The 26,339-nt window shown below is 46.1% G+C and overlaps 1 protein-coding gene across 3 annotated transcripts in view; it reads right to left on the minus strand.

Moving 5' to 3' along the window:
* CAPN6 (calpain 6) overlaps positions 1 to 25,713 on the minus strand; it is a 56,913-nt gene extending 31,200 nt beyond the window's left edge. Inside the window, exons 1-3 of one of the 3 annotated variants that reach the window (XM_084293854.1) lie at positions 25,642 to 25,713; positions 18,377 to 18,431; positions 17,357 to 17,531 (exon numbers count right to left, since the gene is read on the minus strand). In XM_084293854.1, coding sequence (XP_084149980.1) covers positions 17,357 to 17,521 — 165 coding nt within the window. In that variant the 5' untranslated portion in view covers positions 17,522 to 17,531; positions 18,377 to 18,431; positions 25,642 to 25,713. Of the gene's footprint in view, positions 1 to 17,356; positions 17,532 to 18,376; positions 18,432 to 19,359; positions 19,450 to 25,641 lie in introns of those variants that run through there. The other 2 variants (XM_084293855.1, XM_084293856.1) reach the window with 2 other exon arrangements.
* Between the last annotated feature and the right edge of the window lie 626 nt (positions 25,714 to 26,339).

Raw genomic sequence — 26,339 nt, forward strand, 5'->3', positions numbered from 1 at the left:
CTACAAGAAAAAAAGCCTTCCCACCAGGATATTGCTTGGCCCTTCTGGTAGAGCTTGCTCCTTCCATCCATTGCCCAGACCAGGTGTGAGCTGCAGCCAGGAGAGTGACACCAGCATCTGGTGCTGGCCAGGTGCAAGCAAATAGCACAGCAGCAAAGTTTTCCTAGGCAAGGATAAACACCAGCACCCATCAGAGCGGTAAGAAAGGCCACCAGCGCTGCTGATTTGCAGCCAAGGGGAGTAACACAGAAAAAGTTGCTAAGGAACAAAACAAATAGGCCAGTGGCGAGAGCGAACCCCAGATGCACAATGCCTGTTTGTCTGACAATCTGTACAACCTTCACTTCGTAAAGAGTCTCAGTCCTTCTGCAAGAGGAAATTCCGAGATACAAAAATGCTGCATCAAAAATGACACAGCAGCATTCATTTTACTTCTGGATACTACCAACTTGTATGACTCAGCCAAACTGAATGATGTATATTATCTCTCTTGGTTTCCAGAAATTACCAGAAAGGATTTTATTTACGCATCTTGAAAATAAACAGCAGCACATAAGTCTCTCAGTCTTGAGTGATGAAACTGAAAAAACTCATATTAACAGTGATTTCTAAAGTAAAAAGAGTAGAAAACATAAGCAAAGTCAGAGGTGACTTTCCTACCAGCCAATCGAGCACATGCTTTTCCCTCTCTGTAGGTTAGCTCCTATTTTGCCTAAGATAGGTTGCTGATAGAAGGCTGAGATTAATTAATTTTGGGTAAGTCCCTTTCTTTCTAATTCTGTCAAAACTTCAGAATGTTTTGGAAATTTGAAGAATGATATTCAGTGCTAACGGGTAAACCTCTTCAGCGTAAGTGTGAGACTGATTTGCCACTTCCGCAGCTGATGCTGCCAAACGCTGGCTTGTATTGCCCTTATGTCCATGAATTCACTCAAAGTCACTCTTTAGCCAGGTACCTTCCTTTCTCATTCAGCCTCCTTCATTCTGTTCTCACATTTCCTTTTTCCTCCCTACCTTTTGTTATCAACTCAATGTGTTTCAGAAGGACTCAACAAGAAAACCACTTCCATATCTCACAGATCTGTTTATAACGCTTGCTTTCTGGTATCTTCCTCTCTTGTGGGCACTCTGACAGCTAATAAAGGATAAGACTTTCCCCAGGGTATCCTGCCCCCATTCTGCTCCTTGGCATGGACACCAGGACATGTACCCCCATTTACCAAACTGAGTTGCAACTGGTCAGTAGCAAAGCACTGCCAGTGACAGAGGGAAACAGATACCCCCTTGGCGACAAGAAGACTCTAATTGTACTTCCTCTATGGGGGGAAAAAAAGAAAAAAAAAGAAAAAAAAAAAAAAAGATGAAAGGAACAGAGACACTGAGGGCAAATATTGCTAACTGCTCACTGTTCATCAACACTTTTCTGTCTTGCAGGTTGCAGAGCATCCCCTAAATAAGACCACAACCACCCGGCTGCTCAGTGTAACAGCTGGAGATGCACCTTCTTCCTTCCTCATTCGCTCTGGGAGGGCTCTACTTACTTTGATGTCAAATGCAAGTGACTCCAAACTCACGATCACTGTCAAGGTATTTCACAGCCCAAGATTTCCTTCTGTTTCAATACAAAACAAAGGCTAGAGCAGCTTCAGTCTGACACATATCACCGCAGGCCTCTGGCTCACTGGGAGGAATCAGCCTGCCAGGGTCTTTGGAATGCTTACTTGGTTGGGATTGTATCCTGCTTGAAGTGCAATCAGGTTAATCTCTGTTTAAATTGTCTAGATGCTTCAGAGACCTCTTGCTTGGAAAGATGTAATAAGAAACTGTTTTGTTGTGGTTTTGGTTTTGTTTTTTTTTCTTTCTTATTTATATCATGCTGTTTCTTCATGTAGCACTTTGACGGCATTTATCATGCTTATCTTTTGTTTTCCCAATGTGATACACTGATTTGAATTTACTACTTTCAGACAAATTCCTTTCTGAACACTAATATTACATCTATTTAATGCCAAACTAATACAAAGAATGTTATTCAACTGTCAGAAAACAGAGAAAGCCAGGATGGCAAACAGGAGACCTGGAATTTTTTTAGTCACAAGATTGACTGCTAACAGACCTGCATCTTCATCAGTTTAAATAAAGTCAGTATAAAGATCAGGGTGCATATCACAACCCATTGTTGTTCATTTAGGGCTGCATAGGATTTCCTATCTTCAAGGAGAGGATCACACACATAAATAAGAAAAGAAAAAGCAGGCTCTGTGGAACTGTCTATTTAGTAAATGAGCAGGTTAGCAGGAATCGACAGTGATGGCCAACAGGGACAGAGTCTGCCATCACTGAGAAATTACCCCCCTGATTTACCAGTTTAGGTAAAACACTACAAGAGAGATGGTGGCAATTCCAATATGAAGTCAGCTCCCACTTATCTTAAAGCGCTGACTGCAGCTAGCCCTGGGAATACTCACAGTGGTTACTCCCAGGAATGGTTTTCCAGACAGCACAAGCTGTTCGTTATGGATTTAAGTTACATTCTGGGTGAACCAGAAGGGATCCAGACTTCCAATTCCTATTAAAATGTGTTCAAGGCACCATAAGAATTCCATTAAAAAAGGAGATTCTCCATGAACGTTTAGGAAGTGTTAGAACTTCAAGCCTCTCTAGTCATCTGAGAAGACAGAAACCTCTCCAGGTCTTCCACTGTGAGAGCAGCCTGCTTGTCACCCAAGAAGAGAGGTTTGAGAGGTGGTGATAACTCAGACGTGAACTAGACTAGACATCAAACCCATCCAGACTTCAGATTGCAGAGCTCCACCTCTAAATGCTGGAGAACATCCCAGCATTGCTCCTCTCTTGCCAGGTTTAATTTCCTTATGACGTGCCAGGAAAACCATCTCAGCCAGCTGAAACTCTGAACCCCATCAGGGACACTGAAGTCATTCTGGCACATTTGTGTCTCCAGTAATCTCTCTGCTGGTGTTCAGCACATAGACTACTTTCAAGAGAAAAGTATGAGTCACCTTTTAACTCTACCCTCACACTATCAATCACATCAGTTATTTTATTCAATCATGGTCCAAAAGTCAAAGTAACGTAAGTAGAAAACCTACAGAAACATATCAGCTCTCAAAAGGCAAGGCAAGAAAAAAGGCCGGGTTTTAATAATGGTGAATTTTGCCAATAGTGTTTTATTCCTTGCCTTACAATTTGTGTACTTGTGGTTGACTAGAGGGGATTCTTATTTTTAAATTTTTGCAGTTTTTGGAATGTCTGCAGAAGTCACTTAGTACGGTGCCCCTACCTATCTCTTCCAAGCACAGCATCCCTCTTAGGGTCCATAATTTTTACCCTGTTCAGATGCAGAGAAGCAGACCAGATTCTCAGCTGTAAATCAGCCTCACTTTAGCTAAGCAATTGGAGAGATGTTGCTTTACGCCAGCAGAGGTACAAGTCCCCTCAATCCACCCCTATCCATCAATGGATACACTGCTTCGTTTTTGTTTATGAGGGATTCACAATGCCTCTAAGAACAGAGAAAGACCCTTAAAAACAAGTATGAGAAATGCCATGGCTGGATTACATTTGATATGTTTGGATTAAATTTGAAATATTCTTCTTACAGTTCAGATATTGGTTGTTTTACTTGTCAGATCATGTGTCTGAATGTGAAAACAGTTTTTAGACAATTATCACTTCTGCTAACTTTCCTTTGGGGAGAGCAGAGTCAGGGAACAAGAAAGGAGAGGCCAGAGGAAGAGGTACTGGATTCACAGCTCCAGTTAGGGAGGAAAATTGCATGTCTAGGTCTTAAATGACCTTTATCTGAAGGAAGAAGAAAAGTGACAACAGCGATCATGCAAAAAACTACATCGAGATCAGCTCTGCACAAACTCTCTGAGGAAGACTCAATTATCTACAGAGCTAAAGGGAGAGCAAACCTGCATTCAGGTTCTTCATCAGCCCCACGAATGCTTGTACCTGTAGTAAAGCTGAAACAACAATAAGTCTAAACTGAAAGACCAAAGGTCAGCCCACAGCCGGATCATTGCTAAATGAGATCAAATTTTTTGCTTACCATCACAAGACTAAAGGTTTGGCAGTTACAAGGGAGGAAAAAATAAATAAAAAGCAAACAAAATCTTAATTATTTACTCATTGTATCAGGCTAGAAGATGCTGGCTCCAGGCAATGAGAAGACCTTAGTGTGCTTTAGATAGTCTATTAGACATCCCCAGTCGTTCAGTTCTTTAGGCCAGCTCTGCTCTTTTCCAGGGCCAGTTTTCCACCCAAAAAATTGCAGCCAACTAAAAAAGCAGCTGCTTAAGGCTGTATGCTTCGTTATCTTTGATGAAAAGATCGACACAGAAGTTTGGGAGTGAGTCTTTGAGGATTTTGTCAGCCTCTGAGGAGGCTGAAGGTATTCTGCATTTGAGGAGTGAAAATAAGCAGTAGGGTCTGCCTTCCCATCTCAAAGGACATGTATATATGTATGTATGTACATGCATTATGTATACATAGGCAGTTCTTTCAGCTGTGAAGGATTTTTCAAAGCTTCCTTTTAGACAGAAAACCACATAGCTTTATTTAGTTTTTAAACAGAATTAATCCCGAAGGAAACATACATTTAAATCACAGGGTAAGAGCATAAAATTTGAACTGATTTTGCAAATCTAAAATATAATAACTTAAAAAAACCCTCAGATTCCAAGACCTTACTCATCCAAAAACCCTGGTATATTTGGAAATGAAATGAGAAAAGCATTAAACTCCTGATACAATGCATTCTTTCAAATTGATTCTTAAAGATGCTCTGCCTCAGAGGTGAATACTTTCCACTCATGAAGAGAAGTGTTGACAGAACAGTACCTTCATTTCCTTTGCAACTGGCATGGTTGGGCTATAATTTTTCCTTCAGAGAAGCCAGACATTTAATTCATTAGAAAGCCTAAATCAATGAACTAACAATTACTGTAAGAAGACTTGCACCATCCGAGGATTTGACCCTCAGGCTTTTTGTTTTACAGGCTTAAAATAAATTTTACCATGTCATTCTTTCCGTCATCACTTTGCCTCAGGACAAATAGAGGCTGGCTTTCTGAGAGGCCACTTTTCATTTTATGACAATTGAATCAACTAAGCAAAACTTGACACTTTAAACTTTAAAGAAACGTTCTGAACCTCAGAATCGTAGTGTTTATGTTGTAGAGGTGACATTGAGGTCATTCAGCATTTTTTCTTTAGAGGAAAAAACAGCAAAAACGTAAGAAAGCCTCCATATAGTCTGAAGGAGGGGAGTATAAACTGGAAAAACTGCCAGGAGAGAAGATAACAAAACACTGGCATCTGGAGAGCCGTCTGCTTGGCAGGCATGCATGTCATTTACAAATGTTTGCTCATAATTATATCCCTGGAAGACTTGGGTGAATAATACTGTTGAGAAAGATGCCACTTCCAGAACAGTGCCTCTCCATCATATGTAAATAAATGCAACACTCATTGAAGGGTGAATATATCTAAAGATACTGCCACAAAAAAAAAGGAAACTCGTGCCTCACACTGGCCCAGTACCTGCAAGACAAGAGGGAAGAAGGATGGAGCTGTGTATTAGGACATCCACCGAACACAGAGCTACACAGCAAGGGCAGGAATGCTGGCCAGGTGCCACCGTGTTTTGTGCTTCTTGTCAGACATCACCAGCACAGAAGGGCACAATGAGGAACACACAGTCTTCTGCAGTGACACAGGATTGAGCCACCACGTTCACGTCACGCAGGGTGCACTCAGTCATCAGAGGTCAGATGTGGGGTATTTGCTAACAGCTGAAGGCTTTATAATTCCTTGTTCATCTCTTCTTCTGGGTAAGCTCTGGCTTAACAAGATGCTCCAGGGAAAATAAAAATAAAATTACAGAAATAATAAAATAAGGCTGAGCAACAGCTCCATTCTGGGAACACTTCAGCAATTCCCAAAAAGACATGTCACCACTTCCCCAGATGAAAATATTACGGACAAAATATGATGTGAGGAATGGTTTATCCAGTCAGAAAACAAGATGGAACCATGCCAGACAACGTTTTCACAATGCCTCTCACACTCAGCCCACCGGGGGACAGGCAGGAAGACAGCCTGGTCCACAGCAAAAAAAAAAACAGGCTTTGAAGGGAGACACGGCTTCATCCCCAGAAACACGCTTGGCAAGCTGTACCTTGTTCTGCTGCACCACCTTGTATCACTGATGGGAACGACAGTCAATCAAACCAAGTTCCTAAATTCCTGTTCTTTGGAAAAGGATGTTTTCTGAAATAGCATCTTCAGGAGAATAAAATTGTATCTGCTTCCGTTCCTATAGTGCTTCTCAAATTAAAAGGGAGAGCTCCTCTCCCCCACCCCAGCTCTGGAGAACCAGGCTCTCCTATACAGAGAGTTTTCATGTTAGTGTTCCCGGGAACTCTACTGAGGCCTCTTTAGGGCTCAGCATGCTGCCAGGGTCAGGCAGCACCACTCCGGTGCAGAATGGCTAAGAGAAGCGTGAGAGCCTAGGATGGAGCAGAGCTCCCGTTCCTGTTTCTGATGAACTTTCTCAAACACAGAAATGGATCCCAGCTGGATGAAATACCATGAAATTTTCAAGGTTTCTTATTCAGATCACGGCTGAGCCACAACGCACTGAACTTTCCAGTTCACCTCCCCTCGTGGCAACTTGCGGGACGAATTTCAGCCTTGACTTGAACAGCAGATCCTGTTCTAGGAAAACTGGACTCAGACAAGGGTCACACAGCCATACGTGCCCCTCCAAGACTTGAACCCTGGCCACTGCTAGCAATAACTGCCGGAATGGATTAAGGGAGTTAAGAGATCCCTACTTGTTTGTTTGGTTATGTGAGAGGAGTCCTCAGGGCACCACACACAGCTCTGCTCCCTTCCTTGCTACAGGAACAAAACAGTTGTGAAAGAAAGCGTTTAACAACACATCTGCAGCAGCCCTTTGCATTTGAGCACTGCTATGTCCAATAGCTTTCTGTGCTTTTTGGACACATCATCTAGAAAAGCAGATGGCTATACCGTCCATCAGGAATACAACTATTTTCCCCACCATCCTTAGCAGATGTGAATGCTGACTCACCTCAGAAAGGCATCTATTTTTAAATCCCCCTGAGAAAGCTAGCTAACATCTGTCAATATCTACAGCACAGATTCTGGGTCTCTGTCTGCCTTCGAAATGCCACAGCTTTGCCATGGTGTGGTAATGCAACTCATCCTCCTGTAGCACCATTTGGCTTCCCAAGTCCCTGTCAAATACCCATCCTCGTACACCGCGTCTGCCTGCTCGGAGTGGGGACCTCAGAGCACAAAGCACTAGCAGTTGTTAAGTTATTTGGACCAGACACAAAACCTGGTGACTCTGGCACCCATGAAATGCTTGACGTCTGTATGAGGAACTGGGCTGGTGTCTCTAGCATGGTTGACTCCCTGAGAGATTAGCTAACAAGAACAGACTATTGATAATATTAACTTTAAACATTATTACAAGCCTAAATTGTAGGCTCTTCAGTGGTTCCTTTGGAGCGTCCCCATTTCCCCAGGATGCTTTCAGATGCTGTGGGCTGTCAGCCATGGTTTACATGGCTTATGTGTGATATGCCCCCTAAAAGTGAAAGTTTATCCGCTGGGTTTGTAAATATCTTGTCACAACTCCACGTGTGAATTCTTCATAAATCTACTGGCAGAATGAGATGGGAAGAGACTCACAGAGGCCTGAACCTGCCTTGGTAAACAGAAATCCTGTTTTCTGTCGTTGTTTGCACTGTTCTGTAGCCAAACATTAAAAAAATGAAAACCATGAAGGGTGACAGAGTAAAGAGAAGAAGGAAAAAGCTTTTCAAATTATCTAATCAGGATGACCATGAACTTGCCCAGATCCTCAACCCCATTTTAGAAATACCAAAGAAGGAAAGTAAGAAGTCAGTGTTGTTACTCTTTCAGCAAGCCTGGCTGTACCTACTCAGACAGGATAGAGGAGGAACACTGTCTCCAAAACATTAAAAAAAAAAATACCTTCTTGTGGCTCTAAGCCTGGCTGTCATCCTCCCCAAGCTGCCAGAGTATCAACAGTTTTGCACCTTATAAATTCTGAGTGACATCAGAGAAGACCTAGCTGGGCACCAAGAACGTCTGCATCCAAAACCAGATGCCTGGCAGATTATAAACCTTTCATATGAGGAGTTGTGAGAGACTGATGAATACCTGCAGGAGCTTTGGAATTTGAACCTTGGTCTCCATGCAGTTGGGTTGTTTATTCAGCAATTCTTAATCCCTGAAACAATTTTCAAGTTGCTGAGGGAGCCCTTCCCCATAGGAGCTCTGATACAGGCTGCCCAGCCCCTGTTGTCAAGTATCCTTCACAGATACAAACGGTAAAATAGTTCATTACATGAAAAATTACAAATCTAAACTGCCCCAAAGAAAGGCATCTTGGTCGAATCCAAGCTAAACAAGACTGAACCTGTCATCCAATTTGGAAGACAGAACACTGAAAATCTAGGGAAGACATTTCCACCCCAAACTGATCTCAGTCTTATCGGATTCCTTCCTCAGCCTCCAGAAGGAATCAAAGCCTCTCTTTTTTGTTTGTTCCTTTTCGAGCCAGAAAAGGAAAACAAACACACAGAAGCCTTCTTCCCAGATAGGAAACACACAAGCACATGCCCAAGACAACCCTACCTTTGCCATTACTAGGCAGGGTAAGGACAACCAATGGTACAAAACAGCTGCATGTAGCTCACCACCTTCATCTGCCAGGGTGCTGAAGGGCATCATTCTAATTCTGGTCCTTCTTTCTGTTCTTAACTCGCTTTGGCTGTCATCTGTCTGATTTCTGAGGCAACAGGACAAGGCACATCCCAGATATAGAAGCAACAGCATATTCCACGACCCACCAAAACGATGCATTGGCATCCAGTCAGAGCACTCTTCAGTCCAAAAAAAAGACAGTCGTTTGGTCTTTTATTTCCGTTCTCTTTAGAGAGACACCCCCTTCCCCTGTATTCAAAGCAAATCACCATCAGAAGAGCTAGAAACAAACATGCACACACACACACTTTGGTACCCTCACCACATTGGATCTATTATCTGCACGAGGCCATTACACTGATAAAGCACAGAGTCTAGAAGAAAAAGGCTGAAAAAGCCCAGCATGACTCTTCTCAGAAAGCCTAGTTAATCAGCATGACACTGCAAACAACAGCTAATGGTTAATTCACCTGGACAGCTTGCTTCTTTTATTGCTACAAATAATTTGAGCAAAGAGGTCTCATATGCGGAGGAAGAGAGAAGACAGAGCAAACAGGGAAGGCCAGAACACATGAAGGCATGCTCCCTTGAAAAGGAAGTAGTCATTTTCTTTTCAGAACATGTTCAGTGAAAAAAAAAAAATCAAAACTTTAGGAGAAAATAATAATGGGAGAAAATGAACATAACAAAGTCCACACTGTTCTCAGGGAATCAGTTGGCCGGCCGCTGTCAGAACATGCCGTTCTAAGTACCTTAGGAGACCAGCAGGGAAAGTCCCGTTCTAGCTGGAAAATGTTTCCTTGCCTCCAAGGAAAATTTCAAGAAATATTTCATTTGACTTAGTGTATCTGGGAGGAAGTTGCAACACTGAACATATCCCCACCCTCCCCACACCAACAAAAACACACCAATCCACCATTTTTTCTGACAAGCGCTTGCTCCTTGAAATGACCAATTATTTGAAGCAGCCAGGGCTACTGTTAATTTTTAAGTGATTACAGGATGATCTTATGGTAGCAGTAATAACGACAATGCTTTTCTGTTCTAATGCTCTATATAAGAACTTACATAACTTACATCCCCGGTTGCAAGAATAGGAACTCCAGTTTCAGTGGATTCCAGTTACTTCTTTGCTCTCTGTACACCAGTATGTAACGCATATAGTTGGGTTAGTATAGGAACAGGAAAAGAAAGCAAATTATAAAGTAACAACTCACTTCTTCTTCACATGCTTGAATCAGTCTGTGTTGCCCTAGAGCTATACAATCCTTGAGGTAATTTTTCTAAATAAGTTCTTCAAATAATACATTAAAATAATAACATAAAGTTATATCGAGATCAATTTCTTCATTGTTCTTCTCTATGCTCTCTAACCACGACAGTAAACTTGAAGCTGCCGATGTCTGATCACTTCTAGAGCCTATTTTTCAAGGTCATCACCCTCACTACCTCACAGAGGCCTTCCCTGCCCAGACCTGTGAACATTCGGTTGGCTTGAAAAACATTTTGGAAGTACAGCTGGAGTCAAGGCCAGGGCCTTCTTGCTCACTGTGAATAAAAGCAGTTTCATGAGCCACTTTAAGCGATGCCTGGTTAAGTGTTCTTCCCCTTGATTAAATGTTGCTTGGCTTTTAAAGCATGGAAACATTCCTAATATACTGGAGCCATGCCAGGATGCTGCTAAGTGCTTCACAATGCCTTGAGTCTCAGGTGGTTCACGTGGCCCTCTCTCACACACAAATCACTGCTGACCACAACTCACAGCTGATTTCACCAGATCAGACACCAGAACAGCAGGTTCTGGATCCAACTGATCCTGGATTGCAGCTGTACTGTACGGATGAAGCTTGGTTTGACCTGGATTTGAAAGATCTCGCCCTCAACTTTTTGACACCCTCTCCTAGGAATCCAGTTCCACGGGGCCTTTAAAAACCTTACTGCTCCTGCCTGCAGGCTGCTGGGGTGTGAGGACGAGGACAGCTCAGGCGTATGGAGGACTGCTAACTCCCCTAAACTTCCCCCCTCACTAAACACCTAGAGCTCTTGGGGTAGATTTGTTAGTCTCTCCTCCAACAAGGCTTGGAAGCCAAGTGCCAGCACCAATGTCAGCATCACATACACAGCACGGTGGAGTCCTGCTTACACCAGGATCTCAGACGTGTGGCAGTTCATTGTCAGATCAGTAACAGCCACCCGTCACCCCACCCCTTCCCCCAGCTCCAAATGAAACCCAACAACCTGAAGACAATTGGATTTAAATCCCTGCCACTTGACTGTGCAGTTGCCTGGGCGACGCGTGAGCAGAGCGTGGTTCTGTGGTTGTGTGCTGCCACATCTCCGGGAGCTGCGCCAATGCCCCAGCCCCTGCAGCTGGGGCAGATTTAACGCCTTCCTCCCCAGCAGCAGCCACTGCCCTGCAGGCTGACAGCTGCACAGAAGGACAGAGGGACACGGCCAGGCGCCAGGGACACCGCAGCACCTTGTCAAACCGAGTGCTCAGCAACGCCGGGCGTCATCCGCAGGTGGATACGGAGCACGTGCCTTGGTGTGTGCACAGCTGACGAGGGAAAAAAGCATTTAGCACCATCTAAAAGTCGTCTTCCGATGATTTCCTGTTACCTCTCATCCCCCTGCCCACGTCCTTCATACTAACAGGAGGTTGCATCACTCTGAGAGGACCATGCTGTCCGCTCCGTCTCCACAATTTTAACAAAAAGCACAGTTCATGTGCACACCAACTTCCCATCAACCTCTCCAGGTACCTTCCAGGGCAGGCATCTTCCCAGAATTTAGCTCTCAGTTTCTTTTCTATTTCTTTTAGATGAATGGCCTACACTTCAGTTGGAGCCCACTTTGCCTATGACCTTATAGAGCTCTTCTAGGAAATCCTTCAGCATACAGGCTTATGCTCAGCTAGAAAAATTAAGATGCACTCCAACCCTTCGCTTTATATAGGCACACAAGTATGCTTACCAAACATCTGCCAATCATTTGAAAAGCTAGGAACAAGAAATTCCTATCTGGAGGTCAAGACTACAAGCTAAATCTGCTTTTAATGGCAAATAAAACTAGTGGTAATGATGGCAGATAGCCTCCTTGTTATTGCATGTAATTGCATGTGTAATCACAGCTAATTACAGCAGACAAAGATGCCTGTTCAGATGCTAAATGCTGTCATCCAGCAAGTCCTGTAATCCTCCTGGAGCCCTAGCAGCAGAGTGCCATGTCTGAAAGTCACCCACAGAAGGTGACAGCTGCTACGCCAGGCTTGGTTTGTCTGCGAAGGACAACAGCCACGGTGTTATGACCTGTGGATGCGAGAGAAGCAAAAGGACAAAGCAGCTTTATTTCACATTAATGCAAGGCCAAGTCTTCCGCAGTCCTTTTCTCCTACAGACACGTCCCGGAGAAGTACAAACAAGCAAGCAGCAAGGCATTGGTGCGTGGCTCACACAGTGACCTACAACCTGAAACCACCTTTGTGTTCCCAGTAACGTTCATATGTTCAAGGCACAGCAAAGGATTCTTGAGCTCCCTTCAACATCAGCAGAGGCTTACAAACACATTTTGAAGGACCTTGCCTCACCTCCCAGATACAGGCATGTTCCATACATGCGTGTGCTTCAGGTGTAAATGCAGATGTCACAGCACACAAGGCTTCACAATTTCTGTTTGACTGTGCTTTGAGAGTCGATATCCACCAGCAGTACAGAAACATGGACAACTCTGGGTGTAGGCAGGGAAACAGAAAACAAAAGGGCTTCTGCTGGTTCCAGATGTGTCAGCAGGCTTTGCAGACAAGTTGTTTTCACAGAACAGACATCAGACCCTACAAAGGGGGAGGATGAGAAGTGGGAGGAACCTCTGCTCTCATCAAGCAAGTGTGCTTGCCCTGCCCCATGTTCTTAACCAGAAAGAAGAGGCTGAAGGGAGAAGGAAAGGCACGCAGAGCCACAAGTGATCATTACATCAAGAGAGCTGTGGGCGTGGGGAGGAAACCTGACAAAGCAATGAAGCATCACTGTTCGCAGGGGTTACAAGCTGATTTGGTTGTCACACAGGAGGCAGCAATGTAGCCACACCGAGCTGCTCTGAGCTCACGCCGCTCTGTCAGGGCAGTTCGTGGCATCCCCCTTCAATCGCCGCTCTCCCTCCAGCTCTGGGCTACCCCAGGCACCATCCTGGCTGATATCCCCCAAGCACCACGGAGGAGCTGTGGCTCTGCTCTGTGCTCGCAGTGCACTGCAGGACAGCCACCCGAACGCAGACACAGCGTGCCACCCTCCTTCCCTTTCCAGTGCCTCTCCTGCATAAATTACTGAAGGCTGACAGGCAGTGCCAAAAACAAGCAGATGTCTCTGGTCTTGTTCGTGGACAAACTGGAAAACAGATTTAGACTGAAGCAATGCAGCTTACAGAGGAGACAGGAAGCAAATGAGCAAGCCATGCCTTATCTCCGAGGGGCATTGAGCCCAGCTGTGCTTACACCTGACAGCCTAGTGCTGAGCACCACCACCTGAGCCCTTCGTGACACTCATTCTGCAAAATTTGTGAGGACTGGGATGCTAATAAACCTTCAGGAGGACTGCTTACTGTGACCCCAAATCCTGTCCTGGGAAAATATGTGGGACAAGGAAAGTTAGTGCAAAACACAAAGCTAACCCAGCCAAAACACCCAGGCAGGCATGCCCTGAGCCTCCCCTCCCTTCCAAAGCTGGGCCAAGACTTCTAAGGCAGATACAGAGGTGGGGGAGGTTTCCAGCACTGCAAGCACAAGATGTTTTAGCTCCGTAGCCAACTGGTTATCTTCCACCAGTTAGTCTCCATGCAGTCTTTCTAGGAGCATGGGGCAGGCAGTGGGCCATGAGCACACAGCTCCCCACTTCCAGTCAGATTCGGCACCAGTGGGTTATTGGGGTTTAATGAAACACAACAGCAACCTCTTCTGTGGTCTGGGACATGAGAGGGTTTTCTCGGGAAGCAGCTCAGCCATCATCTCAGCTAGTGTCTTTCTGGGCTGTCTTACTGAAGGAGAACTAGCTCTGTCTTTCCAGGACATGAGGGTAGCTCTTTCATAAAGAAAAGATGCAAAGGAAAGCGTAATCAGGGCTTATAAACCAGAGGGTCAGGCAGAGAATCCAGGAAAGCATACACTAATATTCTCATCCTGTCAGATGAGACTATTATGTTGCCTTCTGAATGCCTAACTAACGCGTCACTTATCTCTGCAGCAAGCTTATCGGCTCTTTCAGCCCTGGCTGGAGGATCACCACTATTAGCTTAACACAAAATGTCCTTGGGAGTTAATACCATTGCAAAGTCAATCGTGTCAGTGACAAAATTGAGACAAACCTCGTTAAAAATCAGGCAGACGAGACACGTGAAGCAGAGAGACTGCAATTCCCCAGTATTTTCACTAGAGCTGCTTGCTGCTACCGCCGGTGCTGAGCAGGAGCACCACACAGAGGCCTTGTTTGCCCTCAGTGAGGGGTGAACCAGCACAGGTGGCTGCCGATGTCCCAGGGCCAGCAGAGATGGCAGGGGGCAGGAGGCTTCTCCTATCCCCTAGCAGAAGACAGCCGCCCCCAGCCAGGAACCTGAGCCCCAGCAGTGCCCATGAGCAGCCTGCATCGCTCCTGTTTCTTGGACGAGCTTTCCAGCATGGAAATTCTCCTTGGAAAGTCTCCCCGCGCTAGGGAGGCCGCGCAGTAATTACACGGTGCCCTTTGTGTTACCAGGTTCTTAACCCAGGGGTGTCACAGAAGTAATGTTACCCTGGCTTTGTTCGCTTTCCCAAGGAGACGTGTGCAAAACAACCAATTAATGTCAGACTGTTAATGACCTATTGCTGCGAGTGACTGGAATGAGCAAACAGCACAGACATAATGTTGCAGGTGCAAATCCAAAGACAAAAACAAAGGGGAAGAAACCCTTTGCCCTTCCTCCTCTTTTCTCTCGCCCTCTAATACTCCTTTCTTCACTCGGGCAGAATAAAACCCAAGCGTACAGACAGCCCTTCTGTGCATTTGGTCTGCCTGGCCAACACCAGCCAGTCAGGGGCGGAACAGTGTGAGCATATTTCTGAGCTGAAACTAGAATACCAGCTTTCACCTCAGAAAGACACAGATTCCCAGACCCCAAATGTTCTTGTTGGGACACCAGCATCAGTGAAAGCAAAAGCAGAGGAAGCCCACAGCTCTGTGCACACAAAGCTGCACTCCCCAGCTGCTCGGACAGCGTCACAGAAAGCTTTCTGAAGTACGAGAGTGCTTGTTCCTGTTGGTACCTGAGTACTGGCATCTGGGCAAGCTACCCACTGCCTCTGTAGATGGAGGGAGGACACAAAACAGCGTTTCACCACTTAGTAGGAAAACTTTTGTTCTGCTCACTAAAATTTCACTATTGAAGCTGCTGTGAGAAATTAACATCAGCAGGAAAAAAAAAAACAACCTAATGCTATCCCAGCAAATACAGCCCAGCCTTGGTCAGCCTCCCCTGCCACCCCATCACACAGGACAAGGAACAGACCCAGCTGTGTATGGGGTAGGTCATGTTGTCAGATCAGCTCTTCTAGAAAAGCCAGCCAGTTGGTGCTTCCAGAACATTAATCCTAATCCCAACAGTGGACGTGTAAAATTAAGGACAAAAACATGCTACTTCAGAGCAAAAACACTGTGTGCATCTCACTACAGGCTTCCAGTGTCCTCTTCACTACAGTTGGCAGAATACGGGAACAGGTCACACTCTGATGGAAAGCCACAGGGTCAAAGTTGAGAATGATTTTACGTGGCTCACGGCTCTGAACTGCTTTATAAAAACAAGCTATGTGGAGCATGAAACCTCAGAGCAAACCAGTTACCAGCCCCCAAACATAAGTAATATTAACAGCTTGAAACGTGCAGCACATTAACCACAGTCAGAAGAGAGTGACACGATACTTGATTCCTGTTAAGATGCTAGGTGAAGTGGCAAACAGATACCAGCACTACAGGCTGTGTGCAGACACGAGCTGTTCATTCTGAGTATGAAATCACTGGGGTGTAATCCAGGTTTTATAAAAGTCAAGGGCAAAATTTGCAGTAAGTTCAACACAGCCATGCAGAGATCAGAGATGTTATCAATCAATAAAGGAAAACTCTGCATTCACTCCAGGCTGATGAGTTTTCACTAGAACCTCTGTGAAACTCAGCAGAGGAACAGGGTGTTGAGTTCAGTACAGAAAGTTTATGTACACGTCTTGGGAACGTGTCTTCACTTCTCTACATCAGCTACACATCCGCGTAGTTGAGTATCCCCTGGGAGTAGCTCAGGAGTGTCCTGCCTCATACTGCAAGACTCACCCAAACCTCTCAAGACCCATACGTAGTTGAGCTTTTTGGTTCCAGTATAGTTAATACAAAGGTAACCTGGGAACAAACCACACACACATGGTGTCCTCTTATTTCTGGCACTATACAGAGAGCAAGACAACAGATTCTGGAAACACAAGTTAATTCTCCATGGAACAAAAATGAAGCCATTTGCTCTGAACAGAAAGTGGGTATATGCTGATAACACGGGCTCTCAACTCATTCTGTCAGTGGCAGTTGGAAATACCCAAGTTTCTTTTAGTGTAAGAAGACCTCTCCACTGACTGCTCCTGGCTGTTTGTTGCATTAGCTAGCCTCCCTTGCTGGGCAGACTGCAGATCTTCTTTTTCCTACTCTCTCCTCCAAGAAAAATTACAAATAATATATTCATACATCTAAACAATAATTCAGCTACCTGGAATTGGAGCAACTCCCCCTTGCTACTGTGAGGATTCCTTTCCCCATACATTTTAATAAGATACAAGTTACTCTGATAACATGTGGAAAGCTATTATGATGAACAAATGATTGAGTTGCATGACTAATTTCCTTCCGGCATCCCAGGCAGGAGGATGTATTCAGTTCATAACATCTCATTTTCTATAATGTTTTTTGCAAGGGTTATATCTTCCCTAAGAAGGAGAAAAAAAATGACAACATGGTGGGAGCACTAAGTTTAGCAGCTAAAGCTCAGATTTTGTACTGCCATTACTGTGCCTGCACACCAGGCCCTCAGAGGGACAGGTAATAAAGAGAAACTTCAATTAAGAGATGAATGTATTTCTGAAATGCTTCTGTCAACACATCAAACTACAGTGGTAAATAGACTGACCCCAAAAATGAAGAATATTCTGAAAGAATATATTTCTGTATTTATTGATCTATTACTGATAGATATTCTTAATTAAACGGAGGGATGAATTAAAAGCCGCTGAAGCTGGAGTCACCACCCATTGTTGCTTGTTATTAGAGAGCCATCAACAGTAAAAAACACAATTAGGCTGTGCAGAATGCTTCCTTCTCACCTTATACAGTAAGGCACGACTTCTGTTTTGGACAGCAATGGGACAGAGAGGTTGATGTCTGAACTACACACTGACAAGAAATGAAAGGAAAGAGAGAGGGAGAATAGACTAAGATAACTGGTTTAGCACAGAGAAGACAGTGGGAGTGATACAGCACAAACAGCACCTCATCACAAGGGGGGTGCCCTTTACCTTTGGGCGCTTCCATTCAACTTTCTTTTGCGGAGCTCTCTGGTAGAAAAGGGACTCATCTGAGGCTGGGAACTCAGGGTCTTCAAAGAGCCGTCCCTGCTGGATACACTGCCCTTTCAGCTCGTGGTACTTCTGATCTCTGAAGAGCTGAACTGATGAAGACATCTCTTTCTGTCTAGGTAAGATGAATATAGGCTTGTGTAAATCACCGAGTCTCTCTGAAGTCCATAGCATAACGCATAGCAATGCACCCATCAGGCTTTGACAACAGAGCACATAACTTGTTCTAAACAAAATTAGTTCTGGATTTCTGATTTTAAAACAGATTATAAATTAGATTATGCTATGTAGCAGACTAAACCAAACAAAACAATAAATATCATATAAATAAAAGGATGACACTTCTGGCTAAAGAAAACTCATCAGGAAAGGCATTGAAGAATCCAGATGAGGGACAATGAGCATTTTGCTTTGTCTAATGGATTGTAAAGGTAAGAGTGGGTCTTGTCCCTCAACTTATATTGTGTGTGAAGAGCAGGACCATCTTTCTTGCTACGTTCTCCTACTAGCCTCTAAAGCTTTAATTATCCACTCCAACTCTTATGCCTACAGAAAACTGAAAACAGATATCTGCAGTTATCCATCTTAATTTAAGTGGCAATACTTTGCCTGGAATTATTGTCTTGGATCTTTATGTTACATTTCAGGGAATCGAATTCCCAGAAGCTGCAAATATTTGCAAGTAGTGTCCATAACAATAATAATCTTAAAAAATAACCACAAGGAAAGAAAGAAAAAACAATTTGCTTTCAAGCCTTGCTTCCAAGAATCCTAACTATCTAGTCCTGTAAGTTCACAGTCTCAGCCACAGAGCTCAAACAAGTTGCTTAAGATCATTCTACAAATCAAAAATCAACTACAGAAATCATTTTGAATGGTGTGAAGTCTGGGGAATGTGAGGGACGCTTCTGTTTTTCTGAGGTACTATTTGAAGAGAGCAGAGAGAATATCTGAACTTACTTTTGTAGTCCCTTCCTGCTACGGGTTAGAGATGTATTCCCCTTCCTTCAGGTATCTACAGCAATAAAGACAAGTGCAGGTTATCCTCCTGGCAGATCACAAGGGCTAAACAACATGCAAGCAGTGGAGCACGGTATTACATTGCCCTAGCAGCCTACTCACTGTGTCCTGCTGCAGGGATCCCAGCCCGTGCTCCACGAGCCACTCGCAATCCAAATTGGATGAGATTCCACAAGTTTGCAGGAAACTGAACCAAGCTAGGCACAAGCCTTTCCCAGCAGGCATGTGAGTACAGCAGGGGAAATGCAGAGATTGAGAAATGTTTGGAAATGTCAAATTTAACGTGATTGAAAGTTGCTGTGACCAAAATAACGTAGGGACAGCTGTAAAACCTGCCCTGCCTCCACTCACTCCTTCCCCTGCCCCAGAATTAATTAGCCCTTCAAGGATGAGAAATGCTGCTCCAGTGCCTTCACTCGCAGGAAGGAGAGAATTCAGGAGTGCTCTTCCACCTCGTTGCCATTCTTGCAGCCATTCCAAAGCCTCCAAGCCACACACAGAGTAATCTGCCGGTCAGTACCACCTGAATCCTACCAGCAGAACCTTACACAGCAAAGTGACAGGACAAAGAACCAGCTTGTGCCTGATATTCTTCAAATGCTAGTCTGGTAAAATCTCCATCCTCTATTAGGAGTTTCAGAAATAAAGTTTGCACACATCAAGACTGAGATGACTTTGAGTCAAATCCCAATACTGCTGCAACGGACAGAACAACTCCTTGTAGCTTCAGCCTGGACAGGGCTTCCCCTTTTGGAACTGGGCCACAGAGTCCCATAGAAACTGTTACACAGCTTCAGTAAAATAAAACTGTACGCAAAGGAACTGCTCAAAACCAAAACAGCTCACTGACACTATCCCACTTGTAATGATTTCCTTAAAGTTGATTTTCTTGTTACTTAACCCCCCAAAACATCACAAGGCACCTTGCATAGCAGACGGCCTCCCAGGAAGACACAAAAAAGACCTCCAACCATTTCTTCGAAGTCAACTTGTCAATTACACACAGATAGTTCAGGGACAAAAGCAAAAATTAGTCTGTATCCTACCCAAATTAGCTGGACTATCTCCTATCACCAGCATTCTTGCTTATTAAAAATCCCCCAGGAGCTACCTAAGGTTCTAAGCCCAGCCTATCTGCGAGATACGCTTGTTTTTAAAATGGCCCAGGGGTGATAAGGCCCTCAGCTGTCCTTGCCTAACGCAGCGAGATGTGCTGTCAGTGAGCTCACCCCCCCGTCTCCCCTCTATCTGCTGACTGCAACACAATCCTTCCAGGATTCACACCCACACGCCCAGTCCCGCAACAGCGCGCTGATTGCGGTCCCAAATTCAGCACACGAAATCAAGCTGCTGCCTGCTCACCCCGGGCTCCAGGCAGCACTTGGCAAGGGAACGCTAACATGGGAGGAGGAGGCTGCCAAGCTGCCAAGGGAGCCTCTGGGCTCCCTGGGCCATCCCGGGCAAATGTCTGAGCCGTGAGGGGCTCAGCTAGACCCGTAACTGCTTTCCACCCACCCACGACACCCGGAGCTGCACACAAATCCCACCACTATCTGCTGAGCTAGCAGAAACCCACTGCAGTGCAGCAGGAACCCCAAAATAACCTTTCGAAACATGATAGAAGTCTCTCTTTTTTATTTTTTTTTCCCCCTGTTCTTCTTGGGAAGCACACAGTGCAGGAGACGAAGGCAGTTTCTACAACAGCCTAGCGGTCCAAGTGCGGAGGACGAAGCCGAGCCCTTCCTCTCCTTGGGGTTTCCCCCAGCAGGACCCGGCCACGCTGAGACGAGCAGCAAGCACCTGGCTCCTGCTGCAAGGCCCAGCTTTGAAGCTGGCCCCGGGTGCTGCCCCTCGGTTACCATCACAGCTCCCAGCAGCGCTCCCTCCTCCATTCTCAAGGTCCCAGCGGGAGCCTCCCCCTGCCCTTCTCCTCCAAAGCTTTACCTTCAGTTGTGCTGACGTTCACAATGTGCAGCTGTGCTTGAGGAAAACATGAGGCAGGGCTTGGCAGCCGCTCTTTGCAGGGCTCCCTGCGCTGCCATGTGACACGGAGCTGTGCACACAGTAACGAGGGCTGAGAAGCGTGGTCCTAAAATACTGCACCACGCCTTGAAGACCCTCTGCAGCTCTGGCATGAGGAAGGGACTGCTCGAGGGGAGGGGAAAGAGACAAAGAAGAAAGAAAAAAGAAACGGATCTACAGGTCAGACATTCTTAGTTTTTTTGGTGCTTGTTTCTTTCCCTGACCACACAAATACCGGGTTTGCTCTTTCATCCTTTTCAGTCTCTGAGCTGAGCCCCTACAGCTGATCCCAAAATCCCTCTGGAGCCCCTCAGTCCCAGCAGCAGTACGGGAGGTCCCCAATCTCTCGGCTTCCAACCACTGAGCTTTGACAACTTTCTCTACCCCCCTTTTCCAGTGCAATTCAGAGAAAGGCCTTCAGCACAACAGCAAAGTGAAGTCCCTGCAGGTCCCCATTTCAGAAAGGCTCCACCTGCCTCCCCTCCTCACCCCAACACTGCCTTTTCACCCCCAGCTGACACTCAGAGATGCTTCCCCTGTTGGAGCGAGCAAGCTGTGGCTAAATTACGTGTGACATGGTCGCAAGCACCAGCTCCTGGCAGTCTGAGCAGCCCTAAAGGAAAGGGTCACTCACTTGAAACGCAGTTCTTCACGAGGTATGAGGACGAGCTCCAAGCATTGCTCCCAGCCCGGAGAGCCCTACCAAACAGGGCTCTTTACACTCACGTTTTCCCGTCCTGAGCGGTCTCTTCCCCAGCTGCTATGCAGCAGATCCACAACAAACCGGGCTGGCTAACTGTCCGGGCAGGCGAGCAAAAATTACACCCTGGCTGCCCTCATGTTCATGCAACAAGCACACGAAAGCCAACAGAAGAAGTCACCTCCTCCACTTCTGCTACCCCCTGTAACCAACAACCCAGCAGGGTACGAAGCGGCAGAGAAGCTGTTAAGCCAAGCACACCCCTCAGTGGCTCGCTGGCAGGAGAAAGCATCCCTCCCACTGCCATCCCTGCAGGAGGGGCGCAGGGCTGCACGGGGCTGGCTGCGCCTTCACAAGAAGCTCAGCTTTCGGTTCCAAGGGCGAGCGGTGCCAAGCAGCTGCAGAGAGCCCTCTGCTCCACAGGGAGCTCCTCGTCTAGCAAGGGGCTCGGCTGTCCGCATCACCACGCAGCCGCTTGTTTGCTCTGACTGCAGGATTCAGGATTCAAAGAATCACAGCGCGAGGGCTAAAAGGGCAAAGCAAGTTTCTCACTGCCATTTAACTCCACAGCAGCACAAGATGCTGCTCCTTCCAGCAAGCAGCCCCTGAGATGGAAGTGCCCGAGCTTGGGCACACCCCAGCCTTGGGGTCACATCCCTGCTGCTTCAGGAGCTGGGGGTGGCCACGAAGGGGTGTCCCCATGGATACACACACTGTACCACACTGGGGTACAGCCATAATTTTAGGATTTTTATTCCTTTGCAGGTACTGAGCTTGCTTTTGGTTCCTGCCAACAGTGGTATTACCATTACCAGTACCAACCGACAGCTGGCTCGTGGCTTCCCCGTTTGAGATTGGGGTTGTAAGCCTGCCCTGACGCTGTGCAAAAGCTCCCAGCTCCAAACTCTCTTCTTTCCATCCCGCTTTGTCATGCAGCCTCAGAGCCACTGTTTGGGCTGAGAGCAACACAGGCACTCAAGGGCTTAACTGTTTGTAAACACAGTTGTTTAGCGTTCCTGCAAACATCTCCTCCTCCAAACTCCTAGGTTGCTTCAGAGCAATCAAATCAGGGACTGTCTCCAAAAAAGCAGCCCTGCAGCCAAAAGTTTTAAATGACTTTGAACTGGTTTTCTATAAAGCTGAAAGCGCTTCCAGGACTCCAGCTGGAAAAGGTTATTTCCTTCTCCTTCTGCACAAAACAGTCACTTCGCAAAGCAGTGACTTTGCAGATTTGTAGTAAGAGTGCAGGGGAATTTAAAGCAGTTGCAAAACTTCCACTTTGTGTACGCTGCGGTTTCGTGATCTTGGCCATCGCTCTCCTACTGCTGCATCAGAAGCATCACTGCCCATAACATCAAACAGAGCTACTGGAGAAACGTGCTCCTTGAGCACTCCAACACACACGCTGCACTGGCAGGCTTTAGGCTTGTAGATTGGGTATCTATCCTCTGTTCTTCTGCATAAGCCTATATAAAAGCTTACCGTCAATGTTAAAGCAGTACTGGGTTGATATGCAACTGCAGAAGTAAAAGCACGTCCAGTTCACATCAAATTTGCTGCACAGGACATTTAACAGCTCCCAGGTCTGCCATGAACAACCATGGTCCAGGGGCTTCTCAGTTGTTTCACAGCAGCACTCTGCCTGCTTGGATGAAGCACCAAGTTTTGTAGGGTGCTTTGGGATAGCAGGATGGTGATGGCGTCACATCTGCCCCCTTCTCTCATTCAGCTTTTGGATTTTTCAAGAAAAATAAGGTTAATTTGACTATTTTATGTTCTCTGTAACTCAGCACTTTAACAGATGTATAAAAGTCTCTCTGTCCAGCTCAGCTCAGGAATTCACTGTGGGAACGAGACACGAGCATTTTGCTTCTCATGTACACAGAAAGGTGCCAGCATTGTTCTGCTCCCTGTTTTGCCATACTTAGTATTAGAATTGAGAGAGAAAACATCACATGTTTTCAGCGGAGAACATCTGTGCACACCCCATCACTTCTAAGAAGAAATTCAGGGGAGAGTAACCAGGCATCAGGAACAGGGCTGGCAACAACTTGTTTGCTTTCACAGATGGCATCAAGGAGCACCAGAATCACCTGACTACAAACCAAAGCTTTGTTCCTTCTCTTCTACTGCAGCTCGATAGTGCTCAGCTAGGCTTTTCTACAGGACTCAGCAGGACAGGGAGACCTCAGACAGCACTTCAGCTGGGAGCCACGATGCAGCTCGTACTGCAAAGCCTACACCCAGCAGGACGGCTCAGGAGGGTAAGTGAAGGTTCAAGACCAAGCCTGTCTTTCCAACAGGCTCAGGAGCTGAACAGGGGCTCCACCAGGAATCCTGCCATTTATTTTCCCTGTTTGCAATCCGCACGCCGATCCCCCTGTCCTTCTTAAACATGAGCCCTGCATGGAGCTGCCTGTCCAACTGCTAGCATGCCTGTGTGGTGGTGGCGAGGGGACAGAGCTCAGCTCCAAGTCACCGAGTGCTGGCACATGGCAGCAGTGACTCGTGGGAGGTGCTGAGCCACAGCTTGGTGGTAATCGCTCAGCTGCAGGAGCAATAAACGAGGAATTACAAATGCACTCCTGAAACATCATCCTGCCCTCTCTCCTACCTCTCTCATAGTCAGCTCATGGTCAGACAAAGGCAAACCCCGCTCTTACCGTTCAGGAAGGCAGCGCTGGAGTCACAGCTCAGGCAACGCGAACACTCGGTGCTCCTCTGGAGCAGGCTGATTGCAAGCTGCAGTCACTCCTCCCCCGAGAAGCACAGCTGCAACGGGGGCTGAGGGTGTGAGCTGGAGGTGCTGGGGCTGCACAGGTGGAGCAAAGAACCGCTAAGGAAGGCTGCGTTACAGGTGGCTGTGCCCGTGAGGGAAAGAGTCCATCTGGCACAAGCAGAAGGGGTGTAACTGCCCCGCTGCCTCCAACCAAAGTAGAAAAACACAGGAGTTTTTTGCCACTGAGTTTTGTGTGAATCCCAGACCTGCCCACAAGTAACGAGCAAATTCCTGGAAGGTCTCTTGCACACTTGCCCCTACTCAAGGGGCCTTGGTTGGCAGCCACAACTAGAAATCCTCAAGGCAGTGAGCAGCTCTGTCCTGCTCAGCATGAGTTAAGGTTTTTTGACCACATCTCAGCCTCGAGGCACCGGCGTTCTGCCTACGTCCCGATGCAGATGTCCAAGCCCCTTGTTAGAGCTCAGCCAGCATTCAGACATTCAAAACACCCCACACATCTGGGCTCTACGGGACTCTGACTCAGAGCAGCCGGGGTGACAGCAGGAGAACGAAGGCAGAGCTTTGCAGATAACAAGGAGAAAGGCTTTTCTGGACAGCCCTGCGCTACCCCCTCAGTGCGTGCTACTTTTTAACAGCACTCTGAAGCAAACACAGGGTGATCATTTCTGATTCAGGACAGAAATTGCCACCTGCTTAATCTTGGTGCCACTTTGCCTCCTGAAAGGAGACCTGGCTGGGCCTGCATACACTGCACAGGCTCTGACCTTTGCCTGGATTCTTCAGCTAGGCTAATAAAACACATCTCTTTTTACTGATTTTCAAGCAACAATGCAAAGTGGCTATGGGCCTCATTTTTTAAGAATATGCAGGCAGACAGGATTTTCCAAACTGCACAGGTGCCTGCATACTTTTAAAACAGAGAAACTTCAGTGGCATCCACTGTAGCCCTAAAACCAGCCAGCTTTGCAGCTAACTACAGAGAGGTACAATTGCAGTTCTGAATTTGAAATTACATGATAGGTGCTGATTGTTACATTAATACAAGTCAAGAGATCTATAACAAGCTGTAAAGAAAATGCTCGCAACAGTGTCAGCTGATTTGTTCCAGCCATGCCTTTGTGCTGAAACCATGGGAAACAACTTTCTTTAGCATTCCAATTTCTCTCCATTCTGCCTTGTCATAGAAGTTGGTTGTTCAGAAGAGGTCTGGGATTGCAAATTAATGGGTAACTCCCTATCAGCCCCCTCCATTATTTTATGTCTTCATTTATCTACTATTTTAGACACGATATAAAAGTCCCTCCTTCACAAAAATAAAATCTAATGACTAAAATACCCACTTGAATTTCACAGTGAAAGAGTCTGCAGTGAGCACTGACATTATTTCAGAAGATCAGAAACAGTCTGGAAAATGGAATTATATGAGCACTGAAATTAAAGCACGCTTTATCAGTCTGGCCCCTTTATTTGGTATAACTGCTAATGATGCCTGTAGAGAAAATACTTGTGTTAGCATTAGACTGGCTATCCCAGAAGAAATGAGAGCAACCACGGGTTTGCAATAAATCACAGTGAGTGCTTGGCTCGGTGTTAGCACACAATCAAGATGCCACATTCTGAAAGAAATATACATTACTGCAGGAGACGAAAGCATTTTCTCACTGTGCTGATTACTAGTCCAAAAGTGCTCATCCTGGTGCACATCAAGTAGCTACAAGTTTACACGATACCTCTGGCACTTACCTGGCTGAGGTCGGTCCTGCTCTGAGGCACACCAAACTCCAGAATCACTCCTGCAAAAAAAGAGCCCCTCAGCTTCTTAACCTGAAACTCTTTGGGCTGTACCAAGATCACATCAGTAGAGGGGTGTATTTCAGGATGACCCTTCCAGAGATGAGTCACGAGGGACACCGGAAAACCATCTGAGCTGACCCAAAATGCAGAGCCTTGTTTATTCCCAGTAAACTATTAGCTGCAGTTGTGGCTGTAGCCGGGAATGAATTTTTAAAGGAGGAGACGAGACAAGGCCGCTTGGCAAGAGTTGCAGGCATTTTTTCTATGGAAAACAGGGCAGATTAATGCGTATTGTGAAAAACATGATATTCCTTATTAGGCTGCACGCTGTATTCCACTTGCACAAAGCCAGCGTCAATGCCTTTGCCTCAGTGCATCCCTTCCGGTAACGGCCCGTCCAGACCACGGGGAAGCATCACACAGGGCTTCTGAGGGACTTGCAGTTGGATGGGGGTTTGCAGGTCAAGAGATGCAGCAAAACCCAACAGGTGGCTCTGTGCCTTCCACTCAGCGCTGTGGCAAGCCCGGAGCAGCTTCAGGAGTGGCTCTTGCACACTGCCGAGTACTTCCTCCCGGCTTGACTGTTCAGAGTCGAGAATGCACCTGATTTTGCTATCCTCATTTCCCTTGCAGAGGAGAAAACAACC

The sequence above is a fragment of the Netta rufina genome (genome assembly GCF_964035555.1).
Source record: "Netta rufina genome assembly, chromosome: 12".
NCBI lineage: Eukaryota > Metazoa > Chordata > Aves > Anseriformes > Anatidae > Netta > Netta rufina.